Source organism: Heterodontus francisci, chromosome 1, assembly GCF_036365525.1.
Source record: "Heterodontus francisci isolate sHetFra1 chromosome 1, sHetFra1.hap1, whole genome shotgun sequence".
NCBI classification, from domain to species: domain Eukaryota; kingdom Metazoa; phylum Chordata; class Chondrichthyes; order Heterodontiformes; family Heterodontidae; genus Heterodontus; species Heterodontus francisci.
Window position 1 is genome coordinate 233,827,842 of NC_090371.1, and position 15,030 is coordinate 233,842,871.

At 44.9% G+C, this 15,030-nt stretch overlaps 1 protein-coding gene across 1 annotated transcript in view; it reads right to left on the reverse strand.

Annotated features, from left to right (window-relative positions):
- Positions 1–4,312: 4,312 nt before the first annotated feature.
- The window catches only part of rbm46 (RNA binding motif protein 46), a 119,685-nt gene continuing 108,967 nt past the window's right edge, over positions 4,313–15,030 (reverse strand). Inside the window, exons 3-4 of the mRNA XM_068022998.1 lie at positions 8,587–9,381; positions 4,313–4,515 (exon numbers count right to left, since the gene is read on the reverse strand). Of these exons, the coding sequence (XP_067879099.1) occupies positions 4,313–4,515; positions 8,587–9,381 (998 nt within the window). The remainder of the gene's footprint in view (positions 4,516–8,586; positions 9,382–15,030) is intronic.

The following is a 15,030-nucleotide window of genomic DNA, read 5'->3' on the forward strand; positions in this document are numbered from 1 at the left end:
TCCAATCTACACCTTCTCCTTTGTTATCTCTTGCCCCACCCCCACCTCACTTGCTTATAACCTGTGCCATTTTTAATATTTGTCAGTTCCAAAGAAGGGTCACTGACCCGAAACGTTAACTCTGCTTCTCTTTCCACAGATGCTGCCAGACCTGCTGAGTGGTTCCAGCATTTCTTGTTTTTATTTCAGATTTCCAGCATCCGCAGTATTTTGCTTTTATTAAAAGTACGGACATTATGCTAAACTTATATCGAACATTGGTTAGACCACGCTTAAAGTACTGCAAGTAGTTCTGGTCGCCATATTATTGAAGGGATATAGAGGCACTGGGAAGGGTACAGAGATGATTTACAAGAATGATACCAGAAAGAATGAACAGGTTGGGTAATTTTTCTCTTGAAAAAAGGCTGAGGGGTGACTGAATAGAGATCTTTAAAATTATGAAAGGCTTTGATAGAGTAGGTTCAGGGAGAATGTTTCCACTTGTGGGGAAGACCATAACTTGAGGCCATCAATATAAGATAGCCACCAAGAAACCCAATAGGGAATTCAGAAGAAATTTCTTTACCCACAGAGAGGTGAGAACATGGAACTCGCTACCATAGGGAGTGGTTGAAGCAAATAGTATAGATGCATTTAAGGGGAAGCTAGACCAGCATATGTGGGAGAAGGGAATATAGGGTTATGCTGATAGATTTAGGTGAGGAAAGACGGAAAAAGGCTCGAGTGGCGCATAAAGGCCAGCATGGACTGGTTGTGCTGAATGGCCTGTTTCTGTGCCATATATCCTATGTAATCCTACATAGGTAGGAATGTCTGCTGGCAATTGCACAATCTTCAGTTCTAATCGCAACTCCTCAGATAATGAAGCAGTCTGTGCCGCCAAGTAGCGAGACCTGGACAAAATTCAGGCTTGGGCTGATAAGTGGCAGGTAATATTCTCATCACATAATTGTCAGGCAATGACCATCTCCAACAAGAGAGAATCTAACTACCTCCCCTTGGCATTCAGTGGCGTTACCATTGCTGAATCGCTACAAACTTTCGAGGAGGTGACTAGATGTGTAGATGAGAGTAAAGCAGTTGACGTAGTCTACATGGACTTCTGTAAGGCTTTTGATAAGGTCTCACATGGGAGATTGGTTAAGAGGTTAAGAGCCCATGGGATCCAGGGCAATTTGGCAAACTAGATCTAAATTTGGCTTAGTGGCAGGAGGCAGAGGGTTGTTTTTGCGATTGGAAGCCTGTGACCAGTGGTGTACAGCAGGGATCGGTGCTGGGACCCTTTCTGTTTGTAGTGTACATTAATTATTTAGATGTGAATATAGGAGCTATGATCAGTAAGTTCACAGATGACACGAAAATTGGTGGTGTTGTAAACAGTGAAGAGGAAAGCCATAGATGACAGGATGATATAGATGGCCTGGTAAGATGGGCAGAGCAGTGGCAAATGGAATTTAATCCTGAGAAGTGTGAGGTGTTGCATTTAGGGAGGACAAACAAGGCAAGGGAATATATAATGTGTGGTAGGACCCTAGGAAGTACACGGGGTCACAGGGACCTTGGTGTACTTGTCCATAGATCACTGAAGGCAGCAGCACAGGTGGTTATAAGGGGGGATCTCATAGAAACCTATAAAATTCTAATAGGACTTGACAGGGTAGTTGCAGGAAGGATGTTCCTGATGGTGGGGGGGTCCAGAACCAGGGGTCATAGTCTAAGGATACGGGGTAAACCTTTTAGGACTGAAATGAGGAGAAATTTCTTCACCCAGAGAGTGGCGAGCCTGTGGAATTTGCTACCACAGAAAGCAGTTGAGGCCAAAACATTTTATGTTTTCAAGAAGGAGTTAGATATAGCTCTTGGGGCGAAAGGGATCAAAGGATATGGGGGCAAAGCGGGATCAGGTTACTGAGTTGGATGATCACCATGATCATAATGAATAGCGGACCAGGCTCGAAAGGCCGAATGGCCTACTCCTGCTCCTATTTTCTTTGTTTCTATATGGGATACTTGCCTTTATTAGCCGAGGCACAGAATATAAGAGCAGGGAGGTTATGATGGAGCTATATAAAATGTTAGTTAGGCAACAGCTGGAGTACTGTGTACAGTTCTGGTTGCCACATTATAGGAAGGATGTGATTGCACTGGAGAGGATGCAGAGGAGATTCACAAGGATGTTGCCTGGGCTGGAGCATTTCAGCTATGAAGAGAGACTGGATAGGCTAGGGTTGTTTTCCTTAGAGCATAGAGGGCTGAGGGGTTGAGGTATACAAAATTATGAGGGGCATAGATAGGAAGAAATTTTTTCCCTTAGAGGTGTCAATAAACAGGGATAATAGATTTAAGGTAAGGGGCAGGAAGTTTAGAGGGGGTTTGAGGAAAGTTTTTTTCACTCAGAGGGTGTTTGGAATCTGGAACACACTGTCTGAAGGGGTGGTAGAGGCAGGATTTAAGAAGTATTTAGATGAGCACTTGAAACGCCATAGCATACAAGGCTATGGGCCAAGGACTGGAAAATAGGATTAGGATAGGTGCTTGATGGCTGGCACGGACAAAATGGGCCGAAGGGCCTGTTTCTGTGCTGTACAACTCTATGACTCTACCATCAACATCATGGGGTTCACTGATGAGCAGTAAGTTAACTGGACCAGCCACATAAATACTGTGGTTATAAGAGGCTGGGAATTCTGCAGTGAGTAACTCACCTCTTGATCCCCCATCTACAAGGCACAAGTCAGGAATATAATGGAACACATCCCAATAGCCTGGATGAGTGCAGCTACAAAATTACTCAAGAAGCCCCAGCCACCACCTCAAACAATGATGGACTATGATTGCAGTGTGTACCATCTACAAGATGCACTGCAGCAACCATGGAGCAACAATAACTCTGCATGGCTCCTTCAACAGCGACTTCCAAACCCGTGACCTTTACCACCTAGAAGACCAGGGGCGATAAATGCATGGGAACACCACCACCAGCAAGTCCCTCCACTCACACATGATCCTGACTTAGAAATATATTGCCTTTCCTTTACTGTTGCTGCGTCAAAATCCCGGAATACCCTCCCTAACAGCACTGTGGCTGATCCCACACCACATGGACTGCAGTCTATCAATAAGGCAGCTCACTACCACCTTCCCAAGGGCAATTAGAGACGGGAATAAATACTGGTCTTGCTGGTGAGTCCAACATCCCATGAATGATAAAAAAAAAAGTTGTTATGGGTCTAACTGACTAACGGTATTTCTTTCCACTTTGCCCAGATCAATCTTCTTGGAAATCATGCAGAAACTACAGGGCAATTACCTTACGGTTGTGCTTGCTTTTTAGACACAGCATAATATGCAAGTACATGATTTTTACATTGGTTATTTAGTCAAAAATATAAAAAGCATAGCATTTAAGTCTATTCTAGTTGTCTATTCTGTTAACTTCCTGTACTAAACATGAAAAGGAAGACAAAAATTACAGTTTTGAAATATTTTTTTCCACATTATGTGGCCCAAATAGTTCCACGATGTGAATTTTATGACCCTGCACTTGGTCGCTGGGTTTCACAGTAGTCAATGTACCTCATCTAAAATGTACTTTCCAATTTAAAAAAAATCAAAACCGGAAAAATTTTACTGATATTTAATTGAACACATGATTGCAACAATTTAACCAATACAATATAAATAATTTTCTCTCAACAACTGGAACATGCAGGCATGACAAAAACAACAAAAATGTCAAGCTTAACAATTTGAAACAGTGGGGGTAATTTTAACCTAATTCGCTGGGTAGGAAACCCATGGTATCAAGCAGAACGCTGGCTTTACACCTCAACTAATACTACTCTCCACTGACTACAAATCAGAAGTGGTGTAAAAGCAGTGTTGCACCCGATCTCATCAGTTTCCTGATGGATGAGTTCGGTGAAAACTGACCCCAGTGTGACAGTGAACACTGTAACATGAAAAGAAAATACAGCATTGTTCGCATACATTACTGCAGCTATAAATCCTAGTAGAGGTCTTAATTTTGGTGCATTCATCATGCTGTGACATTAAGGAGTAACTGAAGGGCAACAGATAAGTAGACCGTCACTGTGATGAAAAACTTGCCAAATTCATTAACAGTATTCATAAATCTTTAACGAGAACATAAAACAATTTGATAAAGCTTTTATACACAGAAAAAAATTACATATTTGTGCCTCAGTAAATTTCATAGCACAACAAGTGAACAAAAATACATTTAGAAAGCTAACTTGTATTCCAAAAAAAACTTACAATATTTGGGTAATCCACTTACAGTATTTCTTTAGAAGAAAGACCCATGACTAGAAACATATAACCGTTGTCCAATATGATTGCTGTTACCAAGAGGTAGTGTTGTTGACAATGGGTAGCTAGGATAGGAGTAAGGTCTAGATGTGTACTGTAGCAGACTGGATGCAGAGGTTGGGAGAGGTGCACCAACTTGAGAGAGACTATTAACTGAGTTCGTGCGACGCAAACTATAGTCTGTAAATACATAAAAATGCACATTATGTCACAAAAATTCTATAATTATACAACTCTTTTAAAAGCATTGAAACTACCATAGTTTTGTGTCATGAGAACCTTAATTATTGCTTCAGAAGCTTTTACAATAATTTATCCAAAGACATGTTTTAAACATTTTAAATTGCTTTCCATAAGAACAAAGAACAGTACAGCACAGGAACAGGCCATTCGGCCCTCCAAGCCTGCGCCGATCTTGATGCCTGCCTAAACTAACACCTTCTGCACTTCCGGGGCCCATATCCCTCTATTCCCTTCCTATTCATGTATTTGTCAAGATGTCTCTTAAACGAGGCTATTGTATCTGCTTCCGCCACCTCCCCTGGCAGCAAGTTCCAGGCACTCACCACCCTCTGTGTAAAAAACTTGCCTCGCACATCCCCTCTAAACTTTGCCCCTCGCACCTTAAACCTATGTCCCCTAGTAACTGACTCTTCCACCCTGGGAAAAAGCTTCTGACTATCCACTCTGTCCATGCCGCTCATAACTTTGTAAACCTCTATCATGTTGCCCCTCCACCTCCGTCGTTCCAGTGAAAACAATCTGAGTTTTCCAACCTCTCCTCAGAGCTAATGCCCTCCAGACCAGGCAACATCCTGGTAAACCTCCTCTGTACCCTCTCCAAAGCCTCCACGTCCTTCTGGTAGTGTGGCGACCAGAATTGCACGCAATATTCTAAGTGTGGCCTAACTAAGGTTCTGTACAGCTGCAACATGACTTGCCAATTTTTATACTCTATGTCCCGACCGATGAAGGCAAGCATGCCGTTTGCCTTCTTGACTACATTATCCACCTGCGTTGCCACTTCCAGTGACCTGTGGACCTGTACGCCCAGATCTCTCTGCCTGTCAATACTCCTAAGGGTTCTACCATTTACTGTATACCTCCCACCTGCATTAGACCTTCCAAAATGCATTACCTCACATTTGTCCGGATTAAACTCCATCTGCCATTTCTCCGCCCAAGTCTCCAACCGATCGATATCCTGCTGTATCCTCTGACAATCCTCATTACTATCCGAAACTCCACCAACCTTTGTGTCGTCTGCAAACTTACTAATCAGACCAGCTACATTTTCCTCCAAATCATTTATATATACTACAAACAGCAAAGGTCCCAGCACTGATCCCTGCGGAACACCATAATTTTTGTTATACTGACACTCTAGAGCTAGTGATTTCATAGCTAGATCTCTTTCCAGTCACAAGGTATTCAGATAATATAAAGTTAATCTGTATTCATTCCATTCACAAATCAGTATCCATCTTAAATTTATTGGCGGAGTAGAATCGTAAGAAAATCAGAGTTTGAAAATGGTAGATTGCACGCAGACAACAGGCTGAATTTTACAGACACACCCCCCCCCCCCCAAAGTCAGGGGGTCATGGCAAGGGGGGCTGGCAAATGCCTCGGCAGAGGCCCGCTACGGGCCTCGACGCCGGGAAGGCACAGCCCGATATGGCCGATTACGGCGGCGGAAGTATAAATTCCAGCCCAACATAGTAGCTTAGAGGAAGAGACAGAAAGACACCATGGGAGGGATTTTTAGTACCTTCCAAACCTGCAACCTCTACCAGTTAGAAGAACAAGAGCAGCAGATGCATGGAAATGCCATCTGCAAGTGCCCCTCCAAGCTCCACCCCATCCTGACTTGGAACTATATCACCGTTCCTTCACTGTCGCTGTGTCAAAATCCTGGAACTCCCTTCCTAACCGCACTGTTGGTGTACCTACCCCACATGGACTGCAGCGGTTCGAGAAGGCAGCTCACCACCACTTTCTCAAGGGCAATTAATGATGGGCAATAAATGCTGGCCTAACCAGCGACGTCCACTTCCCATGAACGAATAAAAAAAAAGGAAGCTTGACGCCATTGGGCGGCACAGTGGTTAGCATCGCAGCCTCAACAGCTCCAGAGACCCGGGTTCAATTCTGGGTACTGCCTGTGTGGAGTTTGCAAGTTCTCCCTGTGTCTGCGTGGGTTTCCTCCGGGTGCTCCGGTTTCCTCCCCATGCCAAAGACTTGCAGGTTGATAGGTAAATTGGCCATTATAAATAGCCCCTAGTATAGTTAGGTGGTAGGGAAATATAGGGACAGGTGGGGATGTGGTAGGAATATGGAATTAGTGTAGGATTAGTATAAATGGGTGGTTGATGGTCGGCACAGACTCTGTGGGCCGAAGGGCCTGTTTCAGTGCTGTATCTCTAAACTAAAATAAAACAGCTCACTTGATCGGCACCCTGTCCACCATCTTAAACATTCACTCCCTGTATCAATGATGCAGTGGCAACAGTGCGTACTACATACAAGATGTTTTAATTTTTTTTTTTTTAGAGATACAGCACTGAAACAGGCCCTTCGGCCCACCGAGTCTGTGCCGACCATCAACCACCCATTTATACCAATCCTACACTTATCCCATATTCCTACCACATCCCCACCTGTCCCTATATTTCCCTACCACCTACCTCTACTAGTGGCAATTTATAATGGCCAATTTACCTACCAACCTGCAAGTCTTTTGGCTTGTGGGAGGAAACCGGAGCACCCGGAGAAAACCCACGCAGACACAGGGAGAACTTGCAAACTCCACACAGGCAGTACCCAGAATTGAACCCGGGTCGCTAGAGCTGTGAGGCTGCGGTGCTAACCACTGCGCCACTGCAGCATCTTGCCTTTGACAGTACCTTCCAAACCCATGAGATCTACCACGAGAAGGATCAGGCCAGCAGACGTGTGGGAACACCACCACCAGCTGCAAGATCCCCTCCAAGCCACACACCATCCTGACATAGAACTGTTTCGCGTTCCTTCACATCATTGTGGGTTTACCTACACCAGATGGACTGCAGCGGTTCAAGAAGGCGCTCACTACTACCTTCTTAAGGGCAATTAGGGATGGATAACAAATGCTGGCCTTGCTAGCAATGTGCTCAATCCATGAAAGAGTAAAAAAGACTATTGCTATTCATTGAGTCGTACAGCATAGAAACAGGCCCTTCGGCCCACCGCGTCCATGCTGACCATAATGCCGATCGATACTAATCCCACCTGCCTGCATTAATTCCATATCCCTCTATTCCTTTGTCATTCAAGTACCTGTCCAGATGCCTCTTAAATGTCGCTACTGTTCCTGCCTCCACCACCTCCTCTGGCAGCTCATTCCAGATACCCACTATTCTTTGTGTGAAAAATTTACCCCTTTGATTCCCTTTAAATCTTCTCCCTCTCACCTTAAATCTATGCCCTCTAGTTTTAGTCACCCCTATCATGGGAAACAGACTCTGGCTATCTACCCTATCTATGCCTCTCATAATTTTATATACCTCTATCATGTCCCCTCTCAGCCTCCTTCACCCCAGGGAAAACATTCACAGCCTATCCAATCTCTCTTTATAACTCAAGCCCTCCAAACCAGGCAACATCCTTGTGAATCTTTTCTGCACCCTCTCTAGCTTAACCACATCTTTCCTGTAGTGTGGTGACCAGAACTGCACACAGTACTCCAAGTGCGGTCAAACCAACGTTATGTACAACTGTAACATGACGTCCCAACTCTTGTACTCAAGGCCTCGGCCGATGAAGGCAAGCATGCCATATGCCTTCTTCACCACCCTGTCTACCTGTGTTGCCACTTTGAGGGAACTATGTACTTGCACCCCAAGGTCTCTCTGCTCAACAACACTCCCCAGGGCCCTGCCATTCACTGTATATGTCCTGCCCTGGTTTAACTTCCCAAAATGAGAATTCAGATGAGAGATGATTCACATGTCTTTATAAAATGAGATGGTTCATTTTTGAGATTTTTTTCCCACTCAGAATGTAGCCATCCATTCCCGTGGCTGTAATCTGTAGAAATTAGAATTTTATTTGATATCAGCTAAATGTGCAAGACAAAGTGTAGCACATATTTCTTTCAGAACTACAACTGAAAAGGTGCCTTAATTATAAAAATACATATAATATAATGCAGACTTCATTAGCTCTGTGCACCTTAAAATTAACACAAGCAGGAAAACCAGAAATACTTACCTAAATGTGTTAATGCATATTGTGCTGCCAGCTCCTTAGCATCTTCTAGCATTGTACAGAGCTTATCGGGCATGAAATGGCTAAGTGTACCTTGTGAACTGTTCGCAAGGGATGGAATAACCACTTTATAAACAAGCAGCTGCTTTCCATCCTGACTTGTAGTTGAGTATAGGTAGTACTCTGGTGGTGCCCAGTTATTTTTGTTGCAGTAATACTCCAAATGTGTAACAGAGGACTGAAAATGACTAGGTTTTAATGAATAAATACTCAAAGGTGTAAGCTTTATTCCTGGAAAAAGAGGATATGTGCACCTCTCCAGTTCAGGTGAGCATGGACTATGGTGACCATTCAGGCGTGCTGGTAAGCTTGGTGATCTTCCTGGGGTTTTTGGTCCCCCATCTTCTTTGTTGGTAAATGTCAGTCGTTGACTTTCACAATTAAGATTGACTTGACTACCTTGAGTGTATTTCCAAGAGCCATCTTTATTAACTGGCTTTGCAAGGGTGACTTCAATGCTAGCACCATCTATATACTTCCCATTCATAATATTCATAGCAGTAACTGCATCATCTCTGTCAAAAAAGTGCACAAATGCATAGTCTCTGAGTTTCTTCACACGTTCAACTGCTCCAGGTTTGATTTTGTTAAACTCCATCTTGATAGTCTCCTCTGTTGTAGATATCATCAGGTTTCGCACGTACAATACTTTAACCTTCTGCATAGTTTCCTCATCTACTTCTTTTTCTGGGTCTGCCCAATCCACCTGAATAGTATGACCCCACAATTGAAAAGTACCTGAAAAAATAGATAACAGGTAAGATGTAATTTCTAAAGCAACATAATCTTAGATTTAAATTGTAAACTGTTTGAATACTTGTTATTTTAAATCACAATACAATTAGAAGTGCTGCATTATTCATGCGCACAGGTTGTGAAATCTTAAGGAAATCTGCCTAAACTCATATGGAAAATAATAAAGTTAGCAAGTCACTGGTCTAAACCAGAGATTCAAGTGATTTTATGTCCCGTTATAACGATAATTAAATATATTAACATATTTAAATCACTTTAAGCCTTTTTGAAAAAAGTTACACAGGGTCCAAAATTCCTGCAGCTGGTTCTGGAAGCATAGCAAAGCAGGACTACTGGTTACCAAATCACAGATACGGAGTTGCAGGATAAAAGAGGTGGGCTGGGATTTTATGATTCCCATAGCGTTCCTAATGACGTGACGTGAAGATGGCGGAACTTCTGCTTCCGGCATTTTTCCTGTTTCGCACGCAATTTTACATGCACATCAGCTGTGCGGCGACGGACACGGGAGAACATGCAATCATGCGGCTGGTATGGACTTTCATTGGTGAAACCCGCCGTTACTCGGTCAAGCACCATGAGCGCCACAGCTATAAATCATTCTGCGTCCCTAGCTTCAAGGAGCAGAAGCCTTTGAGGTATGTATCTTCAGATTTACTGCAATTATATTCTTTACTTACCTTTAACTACTTTTTCCTTCGTTAATTTTTCAAACACAGCACCAAGTCCCCATAATTTATATTTTGACTACAGCAAGCGCTAAAAAAAATCAGTCTGCAGGCAGCGTCCCACCCCATGGTTCAGTAAACCTGCAGGTTCTCCTCCAGGTGGTCAGGGAAAGGCGGGAGGTTCTCTTCCCTGCAAATGGAGTCAGAAGACTCTCTCGCCTGACTAAGGCTGCCTGGATGGAGTAGTGGTGAAACTGTGGGGTTTTGCGACGAACCTGGGTTCAATGTTGGAAACGTATCAATGATTTGCTCAGATCCGCGATGGTAAGTGGTCTTGGCGACGCTGTTCAATTGTTTTTCTCCCTGCCGCATTGTGTTTGAGACAAAGGGCAGACAAGGCATGCAGTGGAATGAGTGAGCAGCCGTGGTGCCATACATTAAATGATTGTGACAAAAGCTGGCAACTGGCATTTTTTGTGTGCTTGGAGGTGTTGTGCGAAAGCCAGTTCAGAATGACTGATGTCACAGAATCACAGAATTGCTACAGGAGATGGCCATTCTGCCCATCGTGTCTGCACTGGCTCTCCAAATGAGCGTTTCACCTAGTGCCACTACCCTGCCTGCTCCCTGCACATTCTTCCTTTGCACATAACTGTCTAATTCCCTTTTGAATGCTTTAATTGAAACTGCCTCCATCACCTCTCAGGCAGTGCATTCCAGACCTTAATCACACGCTGCATGAAGAAGTTTTTCCTCATGTTGCTTTTGCTTCTTTTACCATTTATTTTAAATCTCTGCCCTCTCGTTCTCGATCCTTTCACAAGTGGGAACAGTTTCTCCCCATTTACTCTGTCCAGACTCCTCACCTCTTAGCCTTCTCTTCATGGAAAACAATCCTAACTTCTCCAATATAGCTTAACTGAAATTCCTCATCCCTGGAATCATGCTCGTGAATCTTTTCTGCACCCTTACTAATGCCTTCATATCCTTCCTAAAGTACGGCACCCAGAACTGGACTCGATACTCCAGCTGAGGTCGAACTAGTGTCTTATACAAGTTCAACCAAACCTCCTTGCTCTTGTACTCTATGCCCCTGATAATAAATGAGCCCATGATACCGTATGCTTTATTAATTGCGCTCTTAACCTGTCCTGCCACCTTCAATGACTTATGCACATAAACACCAGATCCCTCCGCTCCTGCACTCCCTTTAGAATTGGATCCTTTATTTTATATTGTCTTTCCATGTTCTTCCTACCAAAATGTATCACTTCATCTGCCATCTGTCCACCCATTCCACCAACTTGTCTATGTCCTTTTGAAGTTCTGCACTATCCTTCTCACAGTTCACAATGCTTCCGAGTTTCGTATCATCTGTAAACTTTGAGATTGTGCCCTGTACACTATGGTCTTGGTCATTAATATATATCAGGAAAAGCAAGGGTCCCAAAACTGACCTCTGGGGAACTCTGCTACAAACCTTCCGCCAACCCGAAAAACATCCACTAACCACTGCTCTTTGTTTCCTGTCAATTCCAATTCCGTATCCATGTTGCTACTGTCCTGTTTTTTACATGAGCTATAACATTGCTCACATGTCTGTTGTGTGGCACTGTATCAAACACCTTTTGGAAGTCCATGTACGTCATCTGCATTGCCCTCATCAAACCTCTCTGTTTCCTCTTCAAAAACCTCCAGCAAGTTAGTTAAACATGCTGGTTTTCTTTAATTAACACACATTTGTCCATGTGACAATTAATTTTGTCCTGAATTATTCTTTCTAGAAGTTTCCCCACCACAGAAGTTAAACAGACTGGCCTGTAGTTTCTGGGTTTATCTTTATTCCCTTTTTTGAACAAGAGTGTAACGCTTGCAATTCTCCAGTCCTCTGGCACTAGCCCCAAGTCTAAGGAAGACTGAAAAATTATGGCCAGTGCTTCTGCAATTTCCACTCTCACTTTTCTCAGTATCCTTTCATCAAGTCACAAACCTGAAACATTGGGCTGAATTTTACACCTCCCCCAAAGAGCGGGATGGTGGCAGGGGGTGGCGTAAAATGGAGCGCGAGGCTCTGGGAACCCTTATCAACCCACTCCCGTCTCTACCTTACACAGGGTGATGGCAGCGAAAAATGGCCTGCCTGCCCCAGGCCAATCAATTTTACCCGTGGCTAGTCCTCCGGGAAGTGTCCCAGGCCCAACCATCTTCAACTGCTTCATCAATGACCTTCCTTCAATCATAAGGTCACAAGTGGGGTTGTTCGCTGTTGACTGCACAATGTTCAGCACCATTCATAACTCCGCAGATACTGAAGCAGATACTGAAGTCTGTGTGGAACAAAGAACAGTGCAGCACAGGAACAGGCCATTCGGCCCTCCAAACCTGCGCCGATCTTGATGCCTGCCTAAACTAAAACCTTCTGCACTTCCGGGGCCCATATCCCTCTATTCCCTTCCTATTCATGTATTTGTCAAGATGCCTCTTAAACGTCTCTATTGTACCTGCTTCCACCACCTCCCCCGGCAACAAGTTCCAGGCACTCACCACCCTCTGTGTAAAGAACATGCCTCGCACATCCCCTCTAAACTTTGCCCCTCTCACCTTAAACCTATGTCCCCTAGTAACTGACTCTTCCACCCTGGGAAAAAGCTTCTGACTATCCACTCGGTCCATGCCACTTATAACTTTGTAAACCTCTATCATGTCGCCCCTCCACCTCCGTCGTTTCAGTGAAAACAATCCGAGTTTATCCAACCTCTCCTCATAGGTAATGCCCTCCAGACCAGGCAACATCCTGGTAAACCTTTTCTGTACCCTCTCCAAAGACTCCACGTCCTTCTGGTAGTGTGGCGACCAGAATTGCACGCAATATTCTAAGTGTGGCCTAATTAAAGTTCTGTACAGCTGCAGCATGACTTGCCAATTTTTATAGTCTATGCCCCGACCGATGAAGGCAAGCATGCCGTATGCCTTCTTGACTACCTTATCCACCTGCGTTGCCACTTTCAGTGACCTATGGACCTGTACGCCCAGATCTCTCTGCCTGTCAATACTCCTAAGGATTCTGTCATTTACTGTATACTTCCCACCGGCATTAGACCTTCCAAAATGCATTACCTCACATTTGTCCGGTTTAAACTCCATCTGCCGTTTCTCCACCCAAGTCTCCAACCGATCTATATCCTGCTGTATCCTCTGACAATCCTCATCACTGTCCGTAACTCCAACCTTTGTGTTGTCCGCAAACTTACTAATCAGACCAGCTATATTTTCCTCCAAATCATTTATAGAAACTACAAACAGCAAAGGTCCCAGCACTGATCCCTGCAGAAGGCAGTTGAATGTTCCTCCTGCAGAATGTGGGAGGTAAGGGTCGCCAAGGGTGTCCCTGCTGACTGCATCTGCGGGAAGTGCACCCAGCTCCAGCTCCTCGAGGACCGCGTTAGGGAACTGGAGCTGGAGGACCTTCGAATCATTCGGGAGGCGGAGGGGATTATTGAGAGGAGTTATCGGGAGGCAGACACACCTCAGGTAAAAGAAGAAGGTAGATGGGTTACCGTCAGGGGAAGGAGAGGGAACCAGCAGGCAGTGCAGGGATCCCCTGTGGCCGTTTCCCTCAACAACAGGTATACCGTTTTGGATACTGTTGGGGGAGACGACTTACCAGGGGTAGGCAATGGGATACAGGTCTCTGGCGCAGAGTCTGTCCCTGTTGCTCAGAAGGGAAGGGGCAAGAGGAGCAGAGCATTAGTCATTGGGGACTCCATAGTTAGGGGAACAGATAGGAGGTTTTGTGGGAACGAGAGAGACTCACGGTTGGTGTGTTACCTCCCAGGTGCCAGGGTACGTGATGTCTCGGATCGTGTTTTTGGGATCCTCAAGGGGGAGGGGGAGCAGCCCCAAGTCGTGGTACACATAGGCACCAACGACATAGGTAGGAAGACAGATGGGGATTTAAGGCAGAAATTCAGGGAGCTAGGGTGGAAGCTTAGAGCGAGAACAAACAGAGTTGTTATCTCTGGGTTGTTGCCCGTGCCACGTGCTAGCGAAGTGAGGAATAGGGAGAGAGAGGAGTCGAACACGTGGCTGCAGGGATGGTGTAGGAGGGAGGGTTTTGGTTTCCTGGATAATTGGGGCTCTTTCTGGGGTAGGTGGGACCTCTACAAACAGGATGGTCTTCACCTGAACCAGAGGGGTACCAATATCCTGGGGGGGAGATTTGCTAGTGCTCTTCGGGGGGGGGGGGGGTTTAAACTAATTCAGCAGGGGGATGGGAACCTAAATTGTAGTGCCAGTGTGTAGGATGTTGAGAGTAGTGAGGGCAGAGATAAGGTTACAAGGACGCAAGAGGGCACTGGCAAGCAAGAACCTGGTTTAAAGTGTGTCTACTTCAACGCCAGGAGCATCCGGAATAAGGTGGGTGAGCTTGCAGCATGGGTTGGTACCTGGGATCTCGATGTAGTGGCCATTTCGGAGACATGGGTAGAGCAGGGGCAGGAATGGATGTTGCAGGTTCCGGGATTTAGATGTCTCAGTAAGAACAGAGAAGAGGGTAAAAGAGGGGGGTGGTGTGGCATTGTTAATCAAGGAAAGTATTACAGCGGCAGAAAGGACTTCTGAGGACTCGTCTACTGAGGTAGTCTGGGCCGAGGTGAGAAACAGGAGAGGAGAGGTCACCCTGTTGGGAGTTTTCTATAGACCTCCAAATAGTTCCAGAAATGTAGAGGAAAGGATAGCAAAGATGATTCTTGACAGGAGTGAGAGTAACAGGGTAGTGGTTATGGGGGACTTTAACTTTCCAAATATTGTCTGGAAATACGATAGTTCGAGTACTTTAGATGGGTCTGTTTTTGTCCAGTGTGTGCAGGAGGGTTTTCTGACACAGTATGTAGACAGGCCAACCAGGGGCGATGCCACATTGGATTTGGTACTGGGTAATGAACCCGGCCAAGTGTTAGATTTA